Consider the following 25621-nt stretch of genomic DNA (forward strand, 5'->3'; position numbering starts at 1 on the left):
ATATCATGGCCTAAATAAAGCATCATAATAGCTACCATCAATATGTTCTGTCTAACAGTGTTAATTTTATAGTTTTTGCTCTTTCTATTCCTGTGTAGGACGTGCTAGAAATTTATGAATAAGATAACCTAGACCTCAAAGTTTACACCACTCATTGCAGCTTTGAATTGCGCCTTTAGAATTGAATTTGCCTGCTAATTCCAGTGGTCTCGGTTGGTGGATTTTCATGAATTGACACCGCCAGCCAAATTTTATTAGTCAATAGAGAATTTTAAACCTTATTAGTGGGGGTTGGTAGGATTATCAAAGATGGAGGATTGTTTGCTTTGGGTCAGGTTTTTGACCATGGAGAAACTTTTCATGTTTCCCTGCCTTTCAATTCTAGAAATAATAGATGTCGTAACCTATACATTGTAAACCTCTGCTCTAGAGCGGAGGTTGCAATATTGCCTTGATAGTCCTATTAGGGCAACCTGGAGGTCGTTAACATGTACTATGAATAAAAGTGGCCCCAGGATGAAACTCTGCAGGTGACACAAATTATATTTCTCGCGTTTCATCCAGGGTCGCCAGTAACTATCTGTTTCTCATAAATATAGCTTGTAAACCATTTAAAAAATATTAGGCCTACGTTATACCAATATAATCAAATTTACTAAAGGCCCATTATCATTGAAATTTTACTGATATCGAATCCTTAAAGTTGCACTTTATCAAACAGTTTTTGGTAACAAACTGTAAGTAAGGAGCGACCCGGCTCAATAGTAACCGAAACTAAAAAAACGGAAATTTGATATCAATAGATACATCAAAAGAATCAGATTTTTATGCTGATTTCAAATATATAAGTTTCATCAAGTTTAGTCTTGCCCATCAAAGGTTACGAGCCTGTGAAAATTTGACATATTTTAGAAAAAAAGCGAGAAACCCCCCTAAAATTCATAGAATCTTAATGAAAATCACACCGTCAGATTCAACGTATGAGAGAACCCTACTATAGAGGTTTCAAGCTTCTCTCTGCATTTTGTATTTTTTGCCATTGAAGAACATCTTTCAAATCAAAGAAAATAGATTAGTTAATATAACTTGGTTTGTGACTTCTAATAACATGGTTTGTGTACCAGATCAGTTAATAAAGGGTCTCATGTTTAAGTCCTACATCCGTCAAATTATTTGTTCTTTGGCGGTGCAGTGGGTTTGATCTCAGCTTGGTAGTGCGGGACACGGGGTTCGAATCCAGCTGTAGCAACACACTACAGGGCCGATGTAAGGACCTCAGTAGTCAAGAAGTGTCTTTAACCAGATACAATAATAAATTTTTCCTTTCAGGAGGTAATTTAATTGGCTTTGTTGATATCTCTGATTTGATCACCCACCATATTTTTCGTCAATTTTTACAACACTTTTGAGACTTAACATTAAAACACTTGTATTTTAACAGTAAATTTGTTCAAAATAGTGCTTCATGAGATATATTTATTGCTAGACCGTTTCTTTAAAAACTTTTTTTGCTGGTATGGGTTTTGGTCACTCTTTACTAGGTTGTAGCTTCTGCAGCAAACGCGACAGCGTAGATTGAGTATTTTTGAGTAAATTGCGTAAATTGAACTTTTGAGTAAATTGAACTACGTAAATTGAGTATTTTTGAGTAAATTGTGTAAATTAAACTGCGTAAATTGAGTATTTTTGAGTAAATTGCGTAAATTAAACTGCGTAAATTGAGTATTTTTTAGTAAATTGTGTATATTGAACTGCGTAAATTGAGTATTTTTGAGTAAATTGCGTAAATTAAACGACTTGAATTGAGTCTTTTTTAGTAAATTGTGTATATTGAACTGCGTAAATTGAATATTTTTGAGTAAATTGATTAAATTGAACTGCGTGAATTGAGTATTTATGAGTAAATTGCGTAAATTGAGTATTTTTTAGTAAATTGCTTAAATTGAACTGCGTAAATTGAGTAAACTTTTGGCAAATTTACTTTTAGTTTTACAGTGTTGATAAATATTGGTGATTAAACAATAGAATTGACTGAAATTGAATAAAATCATCTTTTCGACCTCAGATGCAGACTACTTGCAACGAAGTTGAACCTCACAGAAGAAATAAGTCCTTTAACCTCTAAGGACATTGTTGCTCTATCCAATAAATTAGGAACAGAGACTACGCCAACGAGGAAAAAAGGGCAACCGTTAAAGCAACTGAATACTCAAGAAAATTGCAACAGAATTGAAGCACTAAAGAAGAGAAGACTGGAAGTGAGTATACACATCTAATTGTAAGCCAGTTGATTCAGCACACGTAAGGCATGGGTCTCGTTCTAGTGGAAGGGGCTATATGAGGTTTTTTTCAAGCACATGGGGAGGGGGCAACAAATATATGCAATTGTGAATCTATTTCATACTGTATGTTTGGGTTTAGAGTTGCTAACACTTTGATCATATCAGGCCTAATTTTATTAGTAAAACCTGTTTGAAATTCATGTTGTATCAAGAAGACAAAAAAAAGTGTGCTATTTAACAATCTTTAAGGAAGAGATGTACTTGGCGTTTTGTTTAAACTGCTGCTTAAACGTTTATTCACTAAAAGAACGAAAGACGAGGACGTAGTCATAATTAAACTCGGCTGGGGGAGGGGCCAGTCATTATTTCTATTAGGAAGGCAAGATTATAAATAGGGGAGGGAGGATGGTAGTTCCATCTCTTGCCGCTCAAAAATTGTAAAGGCATAGTGAAAAATACGTGTAAAACTTCGCATAAATATCAATTTAGAGTTCAGATATTTGCAGAAGTAGAATGGCAAAAGTCAAAGTGTTCAATCAATATGCTTGCGGAGTTTTGAAGTAGAAACTGTTTGGTTCAAGAAAAGTTGTTCGCGTTCCTGATGAAACGTTTGTGATTAATGTGATGAATGATTTTTGTGATGATGTGATGAATTTAACTCTCCATAGTTTTTATGCAACAGTTTTCTTAAGTTTATTTTATCTAATTAAGGGTATTATCTTATAAAGAAAATAATCGTTTTTATTAAGCAGGAATATTTTCTAATGCAGTTTTTTTTAAATGATTGTTGATCCCAAACTGCTATCAGATTTTCTTTTTCATGGTTTTGCGTAACTGTATTGAAATTTTTCTGCAGTATTGTTGGCATGTTAAGGAAAAGATTTTTAAAATTATTATGCATAGTTTATTGGGAATAGGGAAATTCCTATCGTGTTTTCAAATCGAGCAGGAAAACTATTATTGGAACCAAATATTTTAATTCTTAGGTTAAAAATAAAGTCCAAGTGTTTGGTCGGTGTCATATGGTCACTATGTAAATTATAGCTTAAGAATGTTTCAAATCAAAATTATGAAAAAGAAAAGAATATTTTCTTTTCGGAAAGTTGTTGATGTAGTTCCGTGGGTTGTAAACGAAACGCGATTATATTGCTTTTGGTGTTCATAATTTATAAATCAGTGGACTTTAAAGTTGTCCTGGTTGTTTTAACTCGAAATGACTTTCTGAAATCAAAGTCTAAATGGTATAAATGCAAGAAAAATTTATTAAGTTTCTAATTTAGCATACAAAATTTTTTGTTATTTTTTTCCAAATAGATTAATTTTGTGTAGAGAATTTTGTTTAAAAACTATTACTGAAGAAAGGTCGATCGAAAACTTCTGATTATATTTATTAATTCAGTTCCAAATTTTATTTTGGGTCAATTATTTTACTTTGAAGCCCCCTAGTTGAGCCAAAAAAGATCTATTTCTGTTTGGTATCACTTTTTTTTCAAAACCACTTCTTGAGTGTTTTCTTTTGCCACACGTGCCTAGTCTTAGATTGTATTTATCTATTGTATTGTACCTATTCTAGCCTAGTTTTTTTTTATGATATTTATTTTGTAAGACAGTTTTTAGTTTTACCTTCTGTTTTTTTAGGTTTCTTGTGGTGGAAATTCACGACAAATAGGAGGGTGACAAAAATGCGTTTTTTAAATCTAGGGGTGTAATTTTGTTGTTGTCCTCCCTTTTTCATGTGGTTTAGTCATGCTGTTTTCTGTATGAGACAAAAAAATGACAGAGATGACATTGGAAGTAGAGTAGATATTAGGGGGTTGAATATATCATATATGCAGCATTTCTCAAGCTAAAACAGCCGTGTTTATTCAGTGCAAACCCATTTTATTCCAGGTGTCAAATTAAGGATTCCTTTCAGATTAAGATTCCTTCTGATTATTTTTTATTTCTGACTTGTTTAAGCTTGTAGCCAGACTAGATGAAACAGAATATCTCCAAAATGGGATTTGCGGAAACACTTACAACATAGTTTAAATGTGCTACTTGACAGTTTGACCAAATCCAATTTCTTCTTTCCGTATTCATGTTTCGTAAACCCAAAATGTTTTATCAAAAAAAATTCCGTTCTTTTAGTTGAAAGAGCCGCTTATCGTACAACAGTGTATTTTTCTAATAATTCGGTCACGCTACGTCGTAGAACCTTTCATACCAGCATAAGACATTGTTACGTTATTTAATCTGAACGTTCAAATTTTGTCCGTAAGGAAGGTAGTGCTGCATAGAGTTTAGCTCCACTTAGAATTTACGTTACAAAAGTCATGTCACGTTATGGAAATATCAATATAACAACAACAAAGCGGAATCCCTGGATGAGCAATTAATAAATTTTGAGAACAAATTAATGAATTTTTTCTAGAAACTTTTTCACACTAGATAAGAGCTTGAATCTTTATCTCCATTACACGTTTTTAATTTTTGAACAGTACACTTAAGATGATCTCAGTGATCGTAGACGATGATTATGATGATTTTATGTATTTTTATGTTAGCCTGCGTAAAAGTTGTACTCAATGTAACTTTACTACTTAGTATAGAAAAGTAGGTAAGCATTGGGTAAGGCGTTTAAAATACTACGTTTGTATAAGCTGATACCCTTTAGGGTGCAGGACCATCACCTGAAAGTCAAAGTTCTTGATTCAATTGATTCAAAGTTCTATTGGGCCTAATAATGCCAAAACTTTAAGGCAAATCGGAGACCCACATATGTTTGGCCTCACATACCCTCCCTCCAGACACGAAATATGAAGCTCCCTTGCCTCCGAACGAGAAAGTGCATTTACCCCCCCCCCCCTATTCTTTCATTTCCCCTAGGGGGTTCCCATTTCCCTGTGTCCGTAGATGTAATTTCCAGCCAATATTAACACTCATATTGCGTGAAATCTACCCTAAGATTTGAATCAAGAAAAAAATCAAAGGGCTTCCATCAGAAAAAGGAGAAGAAACCCTGTATCACTTAACTCTATAGGCCAGCATTTAAATAATGAGGACATAAGGATAAATGTTACATATACGTCATAAATTATGACAAAAAGAGAAGATAATGAAAGGGTCAAAACTTAATCTGAATTAGATCTAAGATACATAAAATTTGTTTAAAAGTCTCCATTATGATTATATATGAACTTCTCAAAAGCCAAATTTCAAGATGGATAACTTCTTTTTTCGTCAGATAATATCAGGTAGCTTAGCTATATCGTTTTACCAACAACATATTATTTTTGTCTTGCTTTTCTTAGTTTTATGGAGTTCGTAGTCTTAGCAACTGAACTGCCCATGGATTCTACTTTTACAAACCTTTTGATTTTACATTTAAATTCTTGTGTAGATGAATAATGGAGGAATGAGCCCTCAGTCGCAGGCCAGAGCCTCTTTGAAAAGATTTTTGTCCCCGCATCAACTGACAGAGGAGCAAAAGAATGTCCTCACTATTGTGCTGTCAGGCAAGAGTATTTTCTTTACAGGTAAATATTTCTGCATGCACATTTGTATTTAAATTGTTGAGTTTTCAGGAGATAAAAAGACTTAGAATATGCATCAAACACAAAATAAAAAAAAATCAAAGAAAGATTAATTAATGTTTGAATTTAAATATTTAAATGCTTTTTTATTGACTATGAATACCCCCTAAAACGTCAATACAATCAAAGAAGCATTTAGAAATATATGTTTGTAACGATCTTAAATATTATCATTATTGACCTCAAATAGGCCTAAAACATAGATCAAAATTCAAATAAATTTTGTAAATGTTTGATTATAAATATTAAAATGAAAACTGATTCACTGTGAATTTTATATACATATACATATGTTACTTGAGCTTTTAAAAACAAAAATACATTCCTTTTAATATTTATGATTAGGACTTCGAATGCAAAGATCCGAGTTCAAATCTCGGTGGTACCTTCATCCCAAATGGTCTAGTGGTCTAGAATAGTTGGCTTTCAATTGACCGGCTCGGGTTCAAATCCCGGTGTGGGAATTATTTACCTTGTGACAGCATAGTGGATACGACTGTGCCGCTCGTCTGTTGACAAGGCTTACAAAATTGTATCGAAGAGAACTTTTAATTCAATTTTGGAAAAATTGACACGTAAAAGCTGCACAGAGGAAAACCGTTTTGTGTTTGTTGGTGAAAAGTGTGGACATAGACGAACAAACTGTTTAACAGGAAATGATTAGTGCTCTAAAGAATCCTAAGCAGTAGTTCTACTTTCAAGAAATCTGGACTAATCCTAGATAGATTCTAAGAAATAAAATTCTAGGGCATACGGAATCCTAAACTAATAAAATAAAAAATCTGCTAGATGCCGACACACTAATGGTTGATAATAAAATTCTTCAAATAATAAAACGTCAAATAAAAGTACAATTTTAAGTAAAAATAAATCGTCAAATATAGTGAAAAGTCAAATAAAAATAAAGGTCAAATAATAGTCTAAATTTGTTTAAATGAGGGTCTACATCCGGAGATTTAAGGGGCATGGGTTATATAATAATTTTTACTCCCACCCCCCCCCCCCAAAAAAAACCACAGCCTGGTCAAGTTGAATAAATTTAACGGAGAGAGTGTTCAAATTAGTTTAAGAGCTAGGGCTGAAGCCAGGGATCAGGAGTGTATCTATTTGAATAAAATATGAATCCCTTCCCCCCCCCTCCAGAATATTTTTCTGGCTCGAAAATATGTGGTAAAATGTAGATGAAAAGACTACTTCTTTTAAATACTAGAAAATATTTATCCGGCTCGTAAATTGGTTAAATGCAGGTAGTATAAACCTGCCCCCCCCTATATTTTGCAAAAATGAAAGTGAAGAAGAAAGAAATATTACGTTAGAAGAACAACGTCTTCACAATCTTTGACGCCAACAAAATTTGTCGCAAAACCCAGTACAAACATACAAAGATGCCATAAATTAATCAACTGCCGCATGCCGAGCTCCTGGGCCATGACTCGAAATTGACTACATAGTTTTTTTCTTCTTAAAACTGGAATATTGACATTTTTGGCCATAAAAATGATCTAAAATGGTTGCATCTTTAAAATAGGATTTGTACTTTTCCCAGAGTGGTTGTATTGACCCTATGGTGACACCATGACATCAAAAAGAGACTCACATTGTCTGAGTTAGGAGACAAGCGACAATGAGAATTTATTATATACAAGCCTGTCGCGTAGCTGTGCCAGGGTCCGGCCTCGAAATCGACGTTATAGATAAAAAAATTATCTTTTCCAGTTTCCAACCACAGATCACTGTTAAAAATTTTTTTTTTTTCTAAGCAATTTAATGTAAACTTTTCCATGCATGAACATCTTCAGTTTTTCCCAATAAGTGTGACAACGTCATTGCAATACTGCAATGATGTATACAAAAATGACATCACTGATATAAATCTTTTTTCCAAAATTAAGGCTCTTAATGAATTTTCTCAAACTTCTGACCAATCTAGATCGATTTTGTAGGCCAGAATTGAATTGATGTAATCCCTTGTTAAAATATATACAAATATTTTTGCAATTACCAGTTTTTTGCTCTTTAAGCAATTTAATTTCTATTTTATTTTTCTCTGATTGGATGGAATTTACTGAGCATGAAGGCAGGGACAAAGAGAACGAAAAATGCACATATCCTAAAATGTTGATTGTATTCATTCATGACGCCAGAAATAAGCCCAAGTTTGTTTTGTGTCGAATTTCCGTACAGTAAACTCGCCATAAATAATACGCAAAATAAGCCTTTCAAAGTATTTTGAAAAAATTGACTTGAATTATTTCCCAGACCCCAAAATGTAACAAACGTTGTTTTTCTTTAGTCAACTTCATTGACATCGATAAACCGGGTAAGAAGACTGGGCCCGGCTAACCTTAATGAGTATAACAAATCCTGAAAGAGAAAATTTAGTTGCTTCGATCCGTAGCATGACAAAGGTCGTGTTTTTCCTCAGTTGATCTACTTGAAAACTACGAAAAAACTTCATTTAAATGAGTTTACGGAAACCTGTGAAAAAACAAATTAGGTTATATTGATTATAAGAGCCATAACGGCATCAGCACTACACTGAAAATTATTAGGATTTTTAAACCGTATAATCAAAAATTACTAAACCCGGTGCTGAAAATCTTTTTAAAAGTGCTACGCGAAATTACAGCTGATCAAACATTTTGATTTAATATTCAAATTTTTGAATATTGAAAATTGATGTTCCATTCCAACATTTTAGCGATGTAACTCAAACCCAGGAGTGGAAAACTTAAAAAAAAAACAAGTATAGAAACACTTCCACAATTAACCTTCAGTGAAACTCAATCAATTAAAAATGAATCCAATATGTTTCTCGAATGAAAGCAAAAAGCAGATATTAAAACCTGAAACGAGCCGAAATGAAGCAATATTAGACTTTGTTGGACTATATCTATTTTTTTAGGCAGAGCTATGCCTTTGCACCCTGCACAATATAATATTAAATCCCCTAAGGGATTTAGAAAAAGTAAATGAAACAAACAGTAGCTTTTTCGTGGCTTCAGTTTAAATCCAGTTTCAAAGCGCTTAGTTATAACGGGGGCTTATCTAGCCTAACCCAGGATATCCACTGTTTTTAGCTTTCTATTATTTGTTGTTATTTATTTTTTTCCCTAGTGGCACTTTTTCTTTAGTTTTATTTTTATAAAATTTTCTTTGTTGTTTTGTCTGACTTTCTCGTAGATACTCTAGTCTTCGCGGTTTTTGATCAAAATAGCATTAGTTAGATGGTTTAATATTACTTCTGTTATGGGCCAGAAGCAATCCTGGTCTTATATATTTGTGTGATACTATTTTAAATACGCATTGTAAGTTCAATGAAAGTTGTTTGGGGGGTTGCCCGACAATTCAGAAACGTATCAGGACAAATACAGAGTGAGTGTAATTTCCCTTTTCTTGTCCTATTTTTTAGTTTAACTTTTCTTCTTATTTTTTTTTTGACAGGGGTGCTTAAATTAATAAATACTTTTGAAACAACTTAATGTTGATATTCTTGCTGAAAAATAACCTTGGTATTAAACGGTTCATGTATGATTGTCAACAGGATAAAAATTGTAATTATACTGTCGATTATTTGAAGGGTCTGCTGGTACAGGAAAATCTTATCTCCTCAGAAGAATTGTAGGATCGCTACCACCAGATGCCACATTTGTCACTGCTAGCACTGGTATCGCTGCCTGTCATATAGATGGAACCACTTTACACTCCTTCGCAGGTACTATCTTTTCTTTCTGCATTTTTATGAGCTTCACGTTATATAAAGTCTTTAACGAAAAATCTTGTTATCAGGGTTAATTTACTAGCTATACCAAGACTATCCTCTGGACTACAAAGATAAATTGAGCTAAGTTTGTGATATGATTTTGTTTCTCTCATGCAAATAATGCTAACTCTTATAAAATAGCTTGACAAAGTTTAGCTTCCCTTTTCATTTGAAAGAAATCTAGGCAGATGTATGATACATTCTGAGCTACTTGAAACCCTTTGTGGCATACTTCGAGGCCACATAACTTATGAACTTGATGTATGTGTACAAATAATAGACTTCAGGAAAATGATAGAAATCGGATTATTGATTTCCAGGTTCTCTAGCAAAGCATATACTATTTGATGAACCAATTACTAAATCAACCGAAATTAGATTGACAGGTTCTTGGCTCTCTGGCGGAATATGCTGGAATAGTCAACCGATCTGCCATGTCAACGCCCCAACATAGGAGTTATAACCAGATATTACTCTAGAGAAGGATATCAAGATCTTTGTTTTCTTCCCCCACCTTTTGCCTGTTGACTCTACTCTGACTTGGCGTCGCATTTGAATGCCATCAGTCTGGCGTTTAAGGTGGTTAAGCCATTTAGTAATAACTTGATTCGGATTGCTCTCGGTGAACCCATGGCTAATTTTGCTTTAAATAAATATGTTTGTGTTCAATGAGGATCGTTGTAAATAGTCCTGTTATTATTTATTTGTTGCTTGTTTTTCTTTCAAAGGCTTGAAACAGTTACCGCGGTTTATAATATAAACAAAAAACTAAGTTAAAAATCAGTCAATGGACCTCTTAGCGAAAATATTGGGAAAATGAATAGAACGACTCTGGAGAACCTAAAATACTTGCTCAGTCTATATCATTCCTACAAGCTACTCCCCAACCCCCTAATGTTCAAAGATATAGCCCAAATTTTGTATTTCCCACACATTTTTTCGTGGATTACGTAATTCATTTCTTCAGATAGGCTAGATTTAATAGCGAAGAAGCAAGGTTGATGAAATCAATAAACGGAAAAATGCATGGGAAATATATGATTTGGGCTATATATTTGCTCATTGCGGAGGGGGTGGTAAAGTAATGTGAAGCGCTTTTATAAATTGAAGGTAACACATTTTGAAGGCACCCAACAACTTCTAATGCGTAATGCGTAAATGCTGGTGCCTTTGAGTTCCTGGTAGTGCATCTGGTGCTTGTGCAATGGGAATTTCTTGCAGTGAGTTCATATTTCTGCAGTGCAGTGCATATTTCGAAGTTGCGAATTAAATTTCTAATTTCTGAATCTTCAAGTCACAGAATTTGACTAACTGGGAACATATCATCCGCAAGTTTAAAACTGTAAAGCCGAAGGATTTGTTTGTCAATTGAACGGCTTATATCTGTCGAAATTTTGCAAAAACTATTAATTATCAACTTTCCAAAATTTAAATACTTTTTTAATATCTTTAGTAGCCGTGTTAGTATGTCCTCTCCTCGGGATGTCACTCAAACGCTGTGTTTGTGAGTTGATATTGTGCCCTACGAAAGATGGGACCAGAGTGTTTCCATCTCTTACTCTTCAGAAGGTCAGTAACTGAGCGGTTCACCGACGAACTTCTACACTGATGACCTTTTGCTACGATGATATCTTCAGCATTCTTCCAGGGCATGCGTTCTCAGAGGCTGAGACATGCTTCCCAGCTGGACTTTTTTTTTTCAGTGTTTGCTAACGAGAAGAATTGATGTTACCGTGAATGTCTGAAATCTGGTTAATGTCGATGTTCACCGGTGAATGTCCGAAATTCTTTTTTTTTCGGCTTGGATTCAATTAGCTTTGCGAGTTAGCTTTCTCAGTCTTACGCAAGCTACGATGGTTAAAGTTAGGTTAGGTTATGTTAATTTAGGTTAGGCTGGATAAGGTTAAATTTTGTTATAAATATCAGAAATGGGTTGAAAACCTAACCTAACCTAACCTAGCCCAACCTAACCAAACCTATTCTAACCTAACTTGTCATCATAAAACCTTCCATTAAATTGAAAAAGTTGGCTTGCAACGCTGACTAAATGCAAGGAGAAAAAAAAGTTTTCGGACATTCACCAATTTCGGACATTCACGGCAGCAGATGTATTAGTCCGCTCCAAATTTAAGTGTAGAATCACTGTTCTCGATGGAAATCTCAAAATGCATGGCCAGGGACAAAATTGAACCAGGTCACCGTTTACCTTCTAAAGGGAAGTTTTTTAAAATCCTCCAAAATTAACAACGAAGAAAAAAAAACCTCACAGTCGAAGTTTTAATTCTGAATAATTTACTATATTCATGGATATTATGCTTAATTCATTCATAAATTACGGTATTAATTGTTGTTGGATATAAAAAAATGGATATGCCTGTAATGTGTTGTTCTAAATCAAAATTTTGCGAGATTCTTTTTTCTTGTGATGTTCTGCAACTTGCTTTGACAGTCAGAAGTTCTATTTTGGGGGTTGTTACGATTGTAACCATTGGATAAAAATTGAATTGAAAAGACAAAATCTAAAACTTAGAACGCATACAAATAATACCATTGGGGGGTCTCCCTAAGTTCCTCGCTCTTTGCGCTAAACTTTTTGTTATGTTTTACTGAGAGCTTGATTGGTTTCCATAACATTTTAATAGTTTCAGTGTTTTCGAGTATCCTGAGATTACTTTTCCGCGAAGCCCGATTACTTATGCTTAGCGTTTTACGAGGCGTAAATGACGTCAGAGGTTTTGAGGATTACTACTTGAAACGGTCTGGATTAGTTGTTGGATAGATTATAGCTGCTAACCTCGAAAAAATGAGGGATAATCGAGGATAAGTGACGTCATAAATAAAAAAATTAAGTTTTTTTTTAAAAATGAAAAAAAATTCTTGAAAACATGTTCTCTGCATATTTTATATTTATATATTTGTAAATAAGCTGTGTATGGTAGAGAGGACGTGGACGTGATTCAGTTTTGTTATTTGTCTTGTTATCCCCAATGCTTCAGCTAACAGCTAAAAGGGCACAATTTCAATACCATTACTACTTACATCTAATACTACTACTATTATCACTAATACTTTCCCTATTGCTCTACTATTACTTCTCCTAGGGTATATCCTAGAATAGGGTATAAAATAAAAACTGCCATGGAAAGTTTATTCTGCTTTAAAACTAAATCAAAAGACACTGTATGTATGCTGGTTCCGAATAAGGCGTCTCAGCAATATCTCAGGAACGACTGAGTGTATTAAGTTAAAACTTTCGAGCTACTACTATTACCATTTCTGCTCATACAATTGAATTAAATCAAAAGAGTTTATTTGCATCCAGATTGTCAAAAGAGCATAGATACAATGTTTTGGGAATGGTATTAAGTTTTGTTGCGTTTTTTTTTTCAAGAAAACTTGATGAGGTATGAAGCTAAATTAAAAACAATAGTATGTATGTCCAGATTTTCAAAAGGGCGTATGTTATTTAAAATTGTGGAAAAATTTTCTCCAACATATAAATAGTAAGTCAAACTATGGATTTGACAAAAAAAAACGAAAAGATTTAGATTATTCTTTTCGTTTTTCCATAAAAAAGATTGTGTCAGTAAAAAACGAGCTGAAATTAATTTAAAAAACTTAGACAAAATAATTTTCACTTTCTTAACTAAATAAATCCAAAATCATTAAGACTCCAAGAAATACATATAAAATTGTTTTAAAAATTGTATATAATTTTGAAATTTTTTGTAAACATTTATTGATGATATATGCAATTAAAATAAAATTTATTGTATGTAATATTGTCTATTCATATTCATTTTTTTCTCGATATTATGGGTAATAGAAACATTCAGCTCGAAATACGGATTGGTCGAGTTTGTTGAAAAGACCTTCATTCAAATATAATGCATCAAACACAATGAAAAAAAAGAGATAGAAAACAGACATATACATAAAAATTCCGAAAAATAAATAGAGAAGAGCTCGAGAAGCTGGGAAAAATGAACACTAAATGCAAATAAAATTTTCTCGATGATCAAATACCATAATAAATAAAGATAATGAAAAAGAAGGAAAATGGGAAAAAATACGAGGAAAGGTGAAAAAGAATAATGGGAACGGGGGAGTGATAGTATCGAACCAAGAAATTTAACCAAAACAAAACCAAAGGGTCGGCAGGACCAACAGCGACAAGACTGGCAAAAATCTCCATATTTCAGAAAAAGCAGTGGAACCGCCAGGACTAGACAAGAGACTTATCAACAATCCCCTGTGTTTATAAAATTGGTTTCTGAAAAAGGATTTAAAGACAAAATAGTTACAGGGAGATCTTTTAACAAAATTCCATCAAGAGCAGTCAATTTCTATCATTTAATTAAATTAGGAAAATTAAAAAGCAATGTTAATTGTTCTATCACGCGAAAGTTCTGAGATAACCTGTCGAATTTTTATTATTTCAAAACTATAAGTATTGCAGTAATTAATTATTACAGTTTATATAAAATAAACTGCTTACACAGCATTACATCACAGCACACCAGCTATCTGGGTGGGAAAGGCTTAGTGGATCTTAGCGGGGGAGAAGGTTCCTGAAGCCTAAAAGTCCATTTTCGGACCAAATTATTTGAATTTTCGTTAGAGGTCCTTCATGTCAATGTGGCGTGCGAATTTATCTCGTAACGTCCTTAGTTTAGATAAGATAGATTGATGCATTTATTAAAAGAGCAATTCAACGATAGATCTAATAATAAAAACACAAAACTAAATGTATCACTAAACCCTACACGAAGCCTTATGGTGGGGAATGTAGGAGAAAAAAACTAAAAGGGAAAATGACGAGTAGCCCCCTGGAACTCATTATCTGCAAAAAAATGGTCAAAGTAAAGTGCTATTCGCAAATTAAACGCATAAAATGTGAAAGGTTCGGGTATGAAAAAAAAACACATTCCATTTGTGTATCTACCTGCGCCGAAGAAAGAATGAGGCCCCCTTGTGAAGGAATTTTTTTCTATGACCCTTCCTCCTCTCTTGAAAAGAATGGATCTATAATGTTATTAATTTTGAGTTCTCTCTCCCCTCCGCCCCCCCATCAAGAAAATTTGTATGTTTTTTTTTTAAATAATCATCCTTTCCAAAGTAATTTTATAGAAAAATCCAGCTCCAGTAGATTCCTTTGGGCAGAAGGCTTCTGTAAAATCTAGAATAACGGACAGAAATTATAATTTAAAAAAGTAATAAAAAAGTTGTATTATAAAAAATTTCAAACGGATAGAAATTATATCGTAAAAAAAGTTTTGAAATAAAAGTACAGGGGATCGCTATAAAAATTATCCGACATATGAGGTACCACCGCTTTAACTCCTGACTCTTTCTAGTATAAATTTAAAAAACTTCTTTCTCAAAATATCTTTCAGAGTAAAGAGCTAAATTAAACCAAAATACACCAAATTGTGCATTGTGGTAGATAGTGGCTTGAAACCTGAGGTTTCTCACATATGTTGAAGGTTATTGTGCAAGGCTCATCAGTATTGTACTCTTTTTGGACTTCACCACCCCATCCCACCCCCCTCAGTTATAAAAAGAGGGAAACACACCCCAAAAATAGGGGTGATCTCGATAAAAATTTACTCCATTTGATTTAGTATATCCGGAGAACCTGGAGCCGAGGTTTTAGCTCTCTTTAAATAAAATTCAGATTTTTACTGAAAAAGGAGGCTGAGAATATGTTTTTATTTGATTTTGGTTTTTTCTTGTTTCTCCTTTTATTTTTCAGGGCTAAATATGTCAAACCAGTTTTCGTAGAATATTGAAAGTGGGTTTACTGGAACGAAAGTTAAAAATTCTGATGCCCTTGTAGAGTAAAAAAAAGTGTCACAGCAAACGAAGTTTGATAAACTACAAAAAAAAATTAAAATAATCAAGAGACCTTGACACGATGTTAATATTCAACCTATACATAAGAAGGTGCTCCGAATAACGGTGAAAGATTTGCTAGATGTTTTTCAGAGAAATTGCCTACGGATTGTTTTAGGTACCCGACTCACTGACTGTATTTCAAATAGTAGGCTGTACAAAACGTGTGGTTCAATCTCACTTTCTAGGGCAATAATAAGAGAAAGCCTGAGATGGCACTACCGCACGTTTTGTGAATGAAGGATGACTGATTTCCAACGATTGTCCTTTTCGGCCAACCGTCTAGGGCTAAACAGATAGCAGGTCGTCCTTGGATGGGGTGGGAGGATGTCTCAAGAAAAGATTTAAGGGAATTATGAACTTCCTAGGAGGCTGTGAAGAGGGAGGCTTTGGATAGATTGGGATGGAGAAGTAGCGTGCGTGGCTGTTTTTGGCCTCAGGCAGCTTGGTGCTGTGGTGAATTGTTAGTAGTAGCAGTAGCAGTTGAATTCTGTCCCTAGCGATTCAGGCAGCCTATCCACTAGCCTGACTTTTGTTGATACGGTCAACTAAACTTGATTTAAATGAGAAGGAGTATTAGTTGATTCTCTTTATATTAAATAATCGTAAATTGGGTTTATAGGAATATCCCCATTATCTCTATTTAAAGCGATGTCTTTATCAATATATATATTTTTTAATTTCAATTGCAATTCTATGTTGTTTGCCAAACTTCAGGTATACCCAGTTTGGTCTTAGAACGTATTTATGTCACAGCAAAGCCATGAAACCTGCCATTTTGTAATACAAAAGTGTCATTTTGGCCGGAAGAGGGCCAAAATCTGTTGACCGAAATTACAATTTCTGTCCAAAAATATTACAATTTAAGCTTGTTTTGACGCCACCGGAAGTGCCATCCGGGGTGCTTGCCCCCTCTAGCCCATATAGAATCGGCCCTGAGTTGATACTGATATTAGCTATCTGTTTTTCAGGTATTGGAAGCGGCAAAGCAACTCTGGAACAATGTTTAGAGCTTGCTAGAAAACCCATTCTTATAAAACAATGGAAATCTGTAAAACATTTAATTATAGATGAAGTATCTATGGTAGATGGCGACTTTTTTGAGGTAATTTATTTACTTATAGAAGAAGATATAAAAATGTACTAAGAGGCTACCACTCGCCTTTCATTTTTGTTAGTACTTGCAACTTTTAAGATGGATAAAATATATTGAAAGTACCAAATGTATTTATTATGTGGGTTTCCTAAAAAACATGATTAGCATTTTAATAATGAGCTTCTTTGGTGCTATGATTTGCTGGGTCCTGGCTTGATGCAAAAACGAGTTTCAGGTGTAAGGTATTGCGAAAGACCCTATACTTTGATGTAAAGAGCTGGACATATTGTTCTTTAGTTTGAAAAAGGAAAGACAAGAAAATATAGGTTGGTTTTTAGTATCAAATTTAGCTCAATCTAAATATTAATTAAGGGGGAATTTGACCCAGAAACACCTGATTTATATATTGAACTTCGGCTTTTGTGCCGTAATGCTTCAAAATAAGGTGTCATTAAAGATTATTTTCTTTAAACAGTAAAAGAGAAGTTTCTGAACAACAAAAGAGAAGCATCCTAAATATGGAAATAGAAGTCTGTTATAAGCTTGAGTTAAACTACTTTTCAGTGTTTTAAATAAAAAAAAAACTAATGTTTTCTTTCTGGGGTCTGAAATACTATAGATTTATAAAATAAAATAGTACCCTTGGATTCCTTATTTTTTGCTCTTTCCAAGTGTAATCGTTGACTTTCTGACTGTGGTCGATTTCCACGGTTTGCCTAAGCTAATTTTTTGAACAAGTCATTTATCGGGATGATTTTCTCATTTGCCTCCAGGAAACAACAAGCCATTATACATTTACTTTGATAAATTTTGGCTTTTATAATAAAAGAAGAGAACCTAACTTTACCAATAGTACCTAAAAACATAAGATATTTATTTTTAAAGATTCCATCACAAGCTCTAAAGGGTCAAATTTGAATTCTTGAGTCATAAAAAAAACAAAACTAGCAAAAAAACGCTTGAAAAAAGCTTTAACTTATTACTATATTATTTTATGTTTTAACTTATTCAAATAAATTATTTGTTTTAATGACAAGAGAAGAGAAACCTAACCCTATCAATACTTTAACTCAGACTCAAAACATCAAAAGAAAAGTTTCTGAGCAATCGAAGAGAAATTTCCTAAATAGGAATTTAGAAGTTTATATAAACTTAAAGTTTGTAAAAACAATGATTCGTAATAAATAAACTATTTCCACTAAAACAAGAGCTCTTAAGTTATCATTGTGTGTATTGTATGGTATACCTATACCATATCAAGCCATATATTGTATGCCTATTAATTAGCCTATTATTATGAAGTATGGTGCTACCGCCATTATCCAATCGTTTGAATTGCTTTGTAATAATTTAACAAGACATGCCCTTGTGTCCAAAAAATTAGCCTTAGCCTATTATTGAGAAGTATGGTGCTACCGACATTATCCAATCGTTTGAATTGCTTTGTAATAATTTAACAAGACATGCCTTTGTGTCCAAAAAATTAGCCTTAGCCTATTATTATGAAGTATGGTGCTACCGCCATTATCCAATCGTTTGAATTGCTTTGTAATAATTTAACAAGACATGCCTTTGTGTCAAAAAAATTAGCCTTAGCCTATTATTGTGAAGCATGGTGCTACCGACATTATCCAATCGCTTGAATTGCTTAAAAAAGATAAATTGTTTTTTAGGCTAATTAATTAACCTAGTATTGTGACATATACAATATATGGTATATTGTATACACCATATATTGTATGGTATCAAACACAGCCATGCCTATAGGAAATTAGTATAAAGAACAATTTATGGGATGCCAAACTTTCATTAAACTCCTTTATAAGGAAGATGATATCATGAGATACTGCAGATAATTTTGTAAGTTGTTTTAGTAGTATGGTTAACGCTAAAGAAAAAACATAATGCAGTGAAGGGCAGTCAAGTGTAGATCCAGTAAGTTTTGTCGTCCGGGGGTGTTATATGGGCGTGGGTTTAAAAGAAGGAGCATATTTAAATTTTCGAATTAAATTATCCTATGTGAGTCAAATATCCTCTCTGACTACAAACTTTAAGAAAATCATAACGTATACTCTCTTGTGAGGATCAGAAAAATATTGCTACTGACTGTAGAATAGTAGTAATAATAATAATGTATTTATATAACCCACTTTTATAGAAAAATAGCGGAGTAAAGTACACTAAAAAGGAAGAAAAATCCAATACAAAGAGACAAAGATAACTTAAACCTTAACTTAAATCACTGACAAAAACACACGGATAATATTATGGATTGGGTATAGGGACACAAAGGCATGTCTTATTAAATTATTACTAAGCAATTCAAACGATTGGATAATGTCGGTATCCAATTTGCGCCAATTATTTGCACATGAGATGCAAATCTGGCGCAAACCATTCATATTCAATAACCAATACATTCCACTTAAAAACAAGACATAATATTCACAATATGTGGAATATATTTTAGCTAAAGCTCGGCGTGAGTATAGGCTCAGGCTCATTTATTTTTCAATCATATGCACATAACATACTAAATGTACAAATATATGGCAGAGAGACAAGCTCGTTTCGTACAGATAAAACAACTAAAGCAATAAATAACGAAATACATGGATAATCAATCAAATAAAGAAGAAAGAAAAAAAATATGGACATAACAATATAAGTGGTTAATATCAAATTGCTTCGAATGTCAATTACAGAGGTTCCCAATCCAGCAATGCGTTTCTCTCTTGGCCATACACTGCTGTCTTGGCCATACATTGTCGGTCATACACCCCTGCTGCAGAAGAAAGAGTGCTATGCAATGGGCAACAGTTTGAATCAAGCAAAAGCACTGTCATACCTATAGGAAACTAGTATAAAGAACAATTTATGGGATGCCAAACTTTCATTAAACTCCTTTATAAAGAAGGTGATATCATGAGATACTGTAGGTAATTTTGTAAGTTGTAGTAATAATAATTCATTATAAGAAAAAACAGGGACAAAATCAATCGGTAGCACACCGAAAGTGTCGCTTGCGAGGGTGTGCTATTAACAAAAAGATAAAAAAAGCAGAAAAACAAATATATTTTATAAGAAGCCGGAGGGTGAAACTGTGTACAGAAAAAAAAATTGCTTAGATATGTCATACATAATAGAACTACAAAATATCATGATCCCGAAGCAAAAATGATAAAAGAGGGACTGGGGCTTTAAGAAAGCGGTGGGGGTGAACCGACAGTGAATGTTAGGAATTGAATGTTCATCCTCAAACATAGCGTTGACGTTACCCTCTTTTATACTGATCTTACCGCGTCTATGAAGGATATTATGTCTTTGCCTTACAGTAGTACTTCAGGATTCGTTTTATTAGCCTCAACTAAATTAGGTTATTCCTTACAACACAGGAAAAAAATAGAAAAAAACTGAACATGGTTGATGACACTTCTGCTAAACGGAATAAAAGAATTGCTGAAGTGATTTGTTCTGCATCTTATTGGCTCCAACTTGTTAGTGTGTTGAGTATTGGCTTTGGGGGCAGTAAGAGTAGGTAACAACGTAATGTGTTTTTCATCAGCGAGGAGCAACTGTCCAAATTTGCACATGAGATGGAATCTCCGTTCTCTCAGCGTTCTCTCTGCAACTTAGCAGTTGCAGTTGCGTGTGTATCATATTTGGGCCCCAGTATGATTTTTATCACCCGTTTTTGAACAGCCTTGAGATCGTCACTTGTTGTCAATGTTGTAACATCTGTGGTCCCCAAACAGGGCACGTGTATTCTAGCAAGGGAACGTCACTTCGATTGAACGTCAGTTTTTAGCAGCCAAGTTAATTTGGATACCCCTTCAAAATAAATTGTTGCCAGAAACGGTTTTGATATCAAATATCTGAAACGCAAAAAATCCTAATCGAGAAGCTTTGAATGTTTCTGCAGAGCTAATCAGGAGTACAAAGAAAGGAAAGGCTAAATCCTTCAACTATCTTGCTTTACGGCTCCCACATTTTTTGCTATTATTACATTCAGAGTTGGTTCAATTACTGAAAAATCTTTTTGTGCAGTGTAGATTGAATTAATTGTTTAATTTTTACCAAAAATCAAACTTTGTAACAGAAGTCGCAATGTTCTTTCATCTGCGCAGTTTGCCTTGGCCTTATGAAGATAATCAAACGGAAACTTTTTCTCTATCATAAATTGGGAATAAGTACTTTCAACTGCCTTAATTGAAAAGAATTGGAAAACTGTATATCACTTACTACTCAAAACGGACGTATCTTTGTACGGTTCGCATTATTCAGACATGCGATAGGCGTAATTTAGAAATGACCTCGGCTATCCATTCCGCAGCAATATTTTGATGGTAATTGACTGTTTGCGACAATACAGAGGTGAACACAATAAACTTATCTCAAACACGGAGGAAATAAAAAAAAAGATTCTCTTAGGATGTGTCAAACGAAAGAGAAATCTGCGGAATCATGTACGTGTTGCACTTTTTTTCAAAGTAGTATTTTTTTAGTGGCTCAAATTTGCGCCATTATTTTATTTCGAGGGCTAACCCCTTGGTATAGGAAGAATTTCGAAAAATATCCCAAAACCCCTCGAAAATGGTATCAGCTCGAAATGACAGCTACACCATAAAGAATCTTTCGAAGATGATAATGCTTTATCTGACCAAAAATGGTCAACATCCAGCTAAGGTGTTAGTAGTCTTCAAATGGGTTTGTGCTCAGTGCACTGCATTACTTGCGGCACTCTAACTGCTGCGGCACAGTCACTGATGCCTACGTCTGCCAGTCAACTAATTCTTTTTATTTTTCTAGAAATTAGAAGTCGTTGCTAGAAAAACGCGTGATTCTGATCTTCCTTTTGGAGGAATACAACTGATTTTGTGCGGAGATTTTCTCCAGTTGCCTCCTTTGGTTAGGCGTGGAGAGAAACGGTGGTATGCTTTTCAGACAGCTGCTTGGGAGAATTCAGTATCAAAAATTGTTGAACTAAAGCAAGTGCATCGTCAAGCTGACAAGGAATTCATTAAAATTTTGTCTCAAATCCGATCAGGAAGGTAATGTAATTATGACAAATGTTTCTTTGATTCTCTATTTGTATGTAAAAATAGTGAGGACGTAGTTTTATTGTTCGATTTTTCGATTTTTTCGAATTTTTTCGATTTTTGGGAGCAGCAAACTAAATTAAGAAGGGTAAAATAGTAATAAATCAGCTGAGTAATCAGCTTCTGCCCCATTGGTCAAAAGAGATTTCAGGGAATATATCTATTAACATATAAATCGCAAAAGCCAGCCTGTGGTAGAAGTCGAATTGAAGTTATCAAGTATTTTGGGTAATAGGTTGCATAGGTTGCATCAAGACTGGGCTGGGTAATCGTAGACAGAGAAAAGCCAAGACAGATAGTCCAAGTAGTTGAGAGGCAAATGTTTCAATGGCTGGGGTACAGGTAAATGGCAGGAGTATGAATGACTCTAATTGAACACATACTTGTCAGGTTTCGACAGCCTTCTTTCACGTCCAAATCATGGAAAATAATTCCTTCAAGTGAGTAAATATTCGGTTTGCTTTTTCGGTTTTCTCTCAATCCAAATAAAAAATTCTTTCATCTGGTTGGGGAAATTTTTTTACAATAAATACATGCTTCTTTGACTGCACTGATTAGGCCTACGATTGACGCTGTATTTTAAATATCTATCTAAAATAGAATTAAATTTAAAAAAAAAGGTTTTTTAAATTGAAGTTAAGGAGCAACATTACAACTTGAAACAAACAGAAATTATTCCGCATATGAGGGGTTGTCCCCTCCTCAGTGCCTCGCTCTTCACGCCAAAGTTTTTTGCACTTTTAGAAAAAGCTTCTTATTCTAATTAAACAGCCCTTGTGCTTCGCGATTTGCTCTTATTTGTTCTTATACGAAAAGTTAAAGTTTAGCCTAAAGAGCGAGGTATTGAGGAGGGGGCAGCCCCCCTCATATACGGAGTAATTGTATTCGTTTTAAGTTTTATGTTGCTCCTTGCTTTCAGTTGAAATTTTTTTTTTTTAATTTGAATTCCTGAACGTTTCTTAAATAATGCTGGGAATTACGGGTCCCCTCCATGGAAAATTCTCTCTCCATAAAAATTTCCTCACACCTGAATTCCCCCCCCCCCCCGAAAATTCCATCCTTCTCGAAAATCCTCCTGGAAAATTTCTTGTGGACGATTCCGCCAGAAAAATTCTCCTTAGTTCTTAGCATACTTTCATTCAAAAAAAAACTAATCTTTGATCGTTTTTTCAAATCAGGCCAGAAATCCACCCTCCGTGCAATAATTTCTCCTCAAAATCTCCCTCTAACAGTGGAAACAATTTCCGCTGGAACCCTCCCCCCCCCTCCACATGAAAAAACGCTCGAAACAATTCCAACTCTGTGGAAAATTTCCCCGAAATATCTCTACAAGTAAAATTGAGTCAACAAAGAGAAATTAAGGCAAACAAAAACAGTTTCATATTAGAATGTTGTCAAATTTCCTCTGGAAAGTTTATCCTCGGACCCCCCCCCCCTGCCTCACGAAAGATTATCCCTGTGGAAAATTCCCCTCCCCTCGAAAAAATGTTTGTATGCTTCCCAATCTCAATAATAAATTCTATATGTAAACAATGACCAAATTTCATGACTTAAAGCCCTTTTCCCAGGGGCTGTAGGGGGTTATGTTATCCCCAAAGACATGCTTATTGGACTTTTTAACTATTCTGGACATATTGGGTAACTCGAAATTTTAATCGGACGACTTTGGAGAAAAAGGGCCGTGGGAGGGGGCTAGTTGCCCTTCAATCTTTTTGGGCACAAAAGGGCGCTAGAACTTTCAATTTCCGTCTGAATAAGCTCTATCTCGATATTCTAGGACCAATAGTTCGATGCGATCACCCATGGGAAAAAGCAGACAAACAAATAAACACGTATTCGTGATATTTCTTCTTGCAAAAAATACAAAATTGCACATTTTTGCAGATGAGAGCTTGAAACCTCTTTAGTAAGTTTGTCTGACATGCTGAATCTAACATTGCGATTTTCATTAAGATTCCTTGACTTTTTTGGGTGGGGGGGGCCTTTTTTGAAAACCAGCCAAATTTTCCCAGGCTCGTAGGTTTTATGGGTAACGCAAAACTTAATGAATTTTATATATTTGGAATTAACATAATAAGCCAATTCTTTTGATGTATATATTGATATCAAAATTCCGCTTTTAGAGTTTTGGTTACTAATGAGCCGAATCGCTCCGTTCTTACCGTTCGTTACCATGAACTGTTTGATGGTTGCTTTTTTGTTTGGAATTTTTTTTTCGAAGGGTACAAGATTTTGCCCGCAATTTGACATACATGATGGATTCGACATAGTTAGACTGGGCAGTTGTCACTTAAACGAGGTACCCGACACTGGCCTTCAATATCAAAATTGTTCTTCAGTTTAAGTCGCTAAAAATTACTTTATAAGGACGCATTTGGGTGGATTTTTAAGATAAATTCAATAATATATAATAAATAGCAATAAAAAATATCACTCCTTATTCAGTGACTGGTTTTTCGTATAATATTGTAATCGGTTTAGAAGCTAAATTTTTGAAGGTCAATCAAAACTACACTATTTATTTTTTCTAATTTAGTCCAATTAAAGCTTTATGGGTAATTAACTCAATTGGGCAAATTTCCTTAAGACTTTCTCCTTTAAATTCGTTAAATCTGGCTTGAATCCATCAAATCATCTGTATTATCTGCCGGTGTGTAGTATCTTTTAAAAAACTTTTCTTTCATTGCTTTAAGGGGCAAATTATTCTATATGGGGCAAAATAATGCTATCTGTTGTAGCATTTACAAGAACATCACAAATATATGTGACGATTCAGATTTTTCGTGTTTTGATAGAGTTGAAATTAGGTGGAAATGAAATTAATATGTTGCTAAGTTGTTGTTTTTTTTTTACTCCTTAGAAGCTTAAAAAAAATAAAATTGTCAAATCTAGTAACGATTTATAAATTCTTTTTTATTGACAATTTTAGAATGTACATCATAGTAATGAACTAACGTGTTACCATTATTAGTGCGATTAAGATGAATTAGTGAACAGTCCTAGACTGAAAGTTCTTAATTTTTTCTGTAGGATTTTAGTAAACAGGAATTGCTAGTTGACAGAAAAACTCGATATATCCAATCCTTACGAAATCTAATCATGAAAAAATTAGTTTTTTTTTAGCTGATTAGTAAACTTAAATCGACTGAAATTTCATCGTAATCTCAATTCCCTGGTTGATACATTATAACGAGAACTGAGAACTGTCAGCCCCCTTTTTGAACAAAAGTACTTTCACTTTTTGATCATTTGGCATTTAGCCATCTAACGTTTGGCGAAACTTGGCATTGTTCAGTGTAATAATAAGAACAGCTAATTTAATTTGTGTAGTCAGTCAGTTTGATCTAAGTGTTCAATGGCGTGTCTGAGTTTCGAAGTTGGTCAAAGTGTCTGATCTCAATTCCTGAATCATTCTTTCTTTCTAGAAGCCCACGTTTGAGAGCTATATTTTCTATAGAATTCTGGCACTATAATTTCTGACGATTTTAGGATCCTGATTTGTGTTTTAAGATTTTTCCTATTCAAAATAAGACGAGCCTACACTAAAGCTATTCTGTTAGTTTAATCAAAGACCCTTTTCATTATCTATTACAGGGATCTGATATTTCTGACTCGTCTCAATAATTTATGTAATTGTGAAATTACGGAAATTATGTTTTTGAGGAGGACACTCCCCCCACAGCCCTCAGGGCAAGGGTTGTATGTTATGCCCTGTGGGATATAAGGTTTTTATAGAAATCTTTGTCGTAGAAACTTCAAAAAGGGCTCATTCGATTGGAAATTCAAAGGGTTAGTTCCCTTTTTAACAGTCGAAAGTGATTGGAGGGCAACTAACCCCCCTCTGATGCCCACCTTTTCCCCACACACATCCAATCAAAATTTTGAGACAACCATTTTGCTCAACGTAGTTG

General features: G+C 34.1%; 1 protein-coding gene across 1 annotated transcript in view; it reads left to right on the top strand.

The window, feature by feature from the left end:
- Positions 1 to 25621, top strand: part of Pif1 (Pif1 DNA helicase) — a 94692-nt gene that overhangs the window by 44457 nt on the left and 24614 nt on the right. Inside the window, exons 3-7 of the mRNA XM_089098950.1 lie at positions 2066 to 2258; positions 5665 to 5800; positions 9438 to 9572; positions 16487 to 16620; positions 21421 to 21662. Of these exons, the coding sequence (XP_088955076.1) occupies positions 2066 to 2258; positions 5665 to 5800; positions 9438 to 9572; positions 16487 to 16620; positions 21421 to 21662 (840 nt within the window). The remainder of the gene's footprint in view (positions 1 to 2065; positions 2259 to 5664; positions 5801 to 9437; positions 9573 to 16486; positions 16621 to 21420; positions 21663 to 25621) is intronic.

The sequence above is a fragment of the Artemia sp. Qi Xiang Cuo genome, chromosome 13 (assembly GCF_049724085.1).
Source record: "Artemia sp. Qi Xiang Cuo chromosome 13, ASM4972408v1, whole genome shotgun sequence".
NCBI classification, from domain to species: domain Eukaryota; kingdom Metazoa; phylum Arthropoda; class Branchiopoda; order Anostraca; family Artemiidae; genus Artemia; species Artemia sp. Qi Xiang Cuo.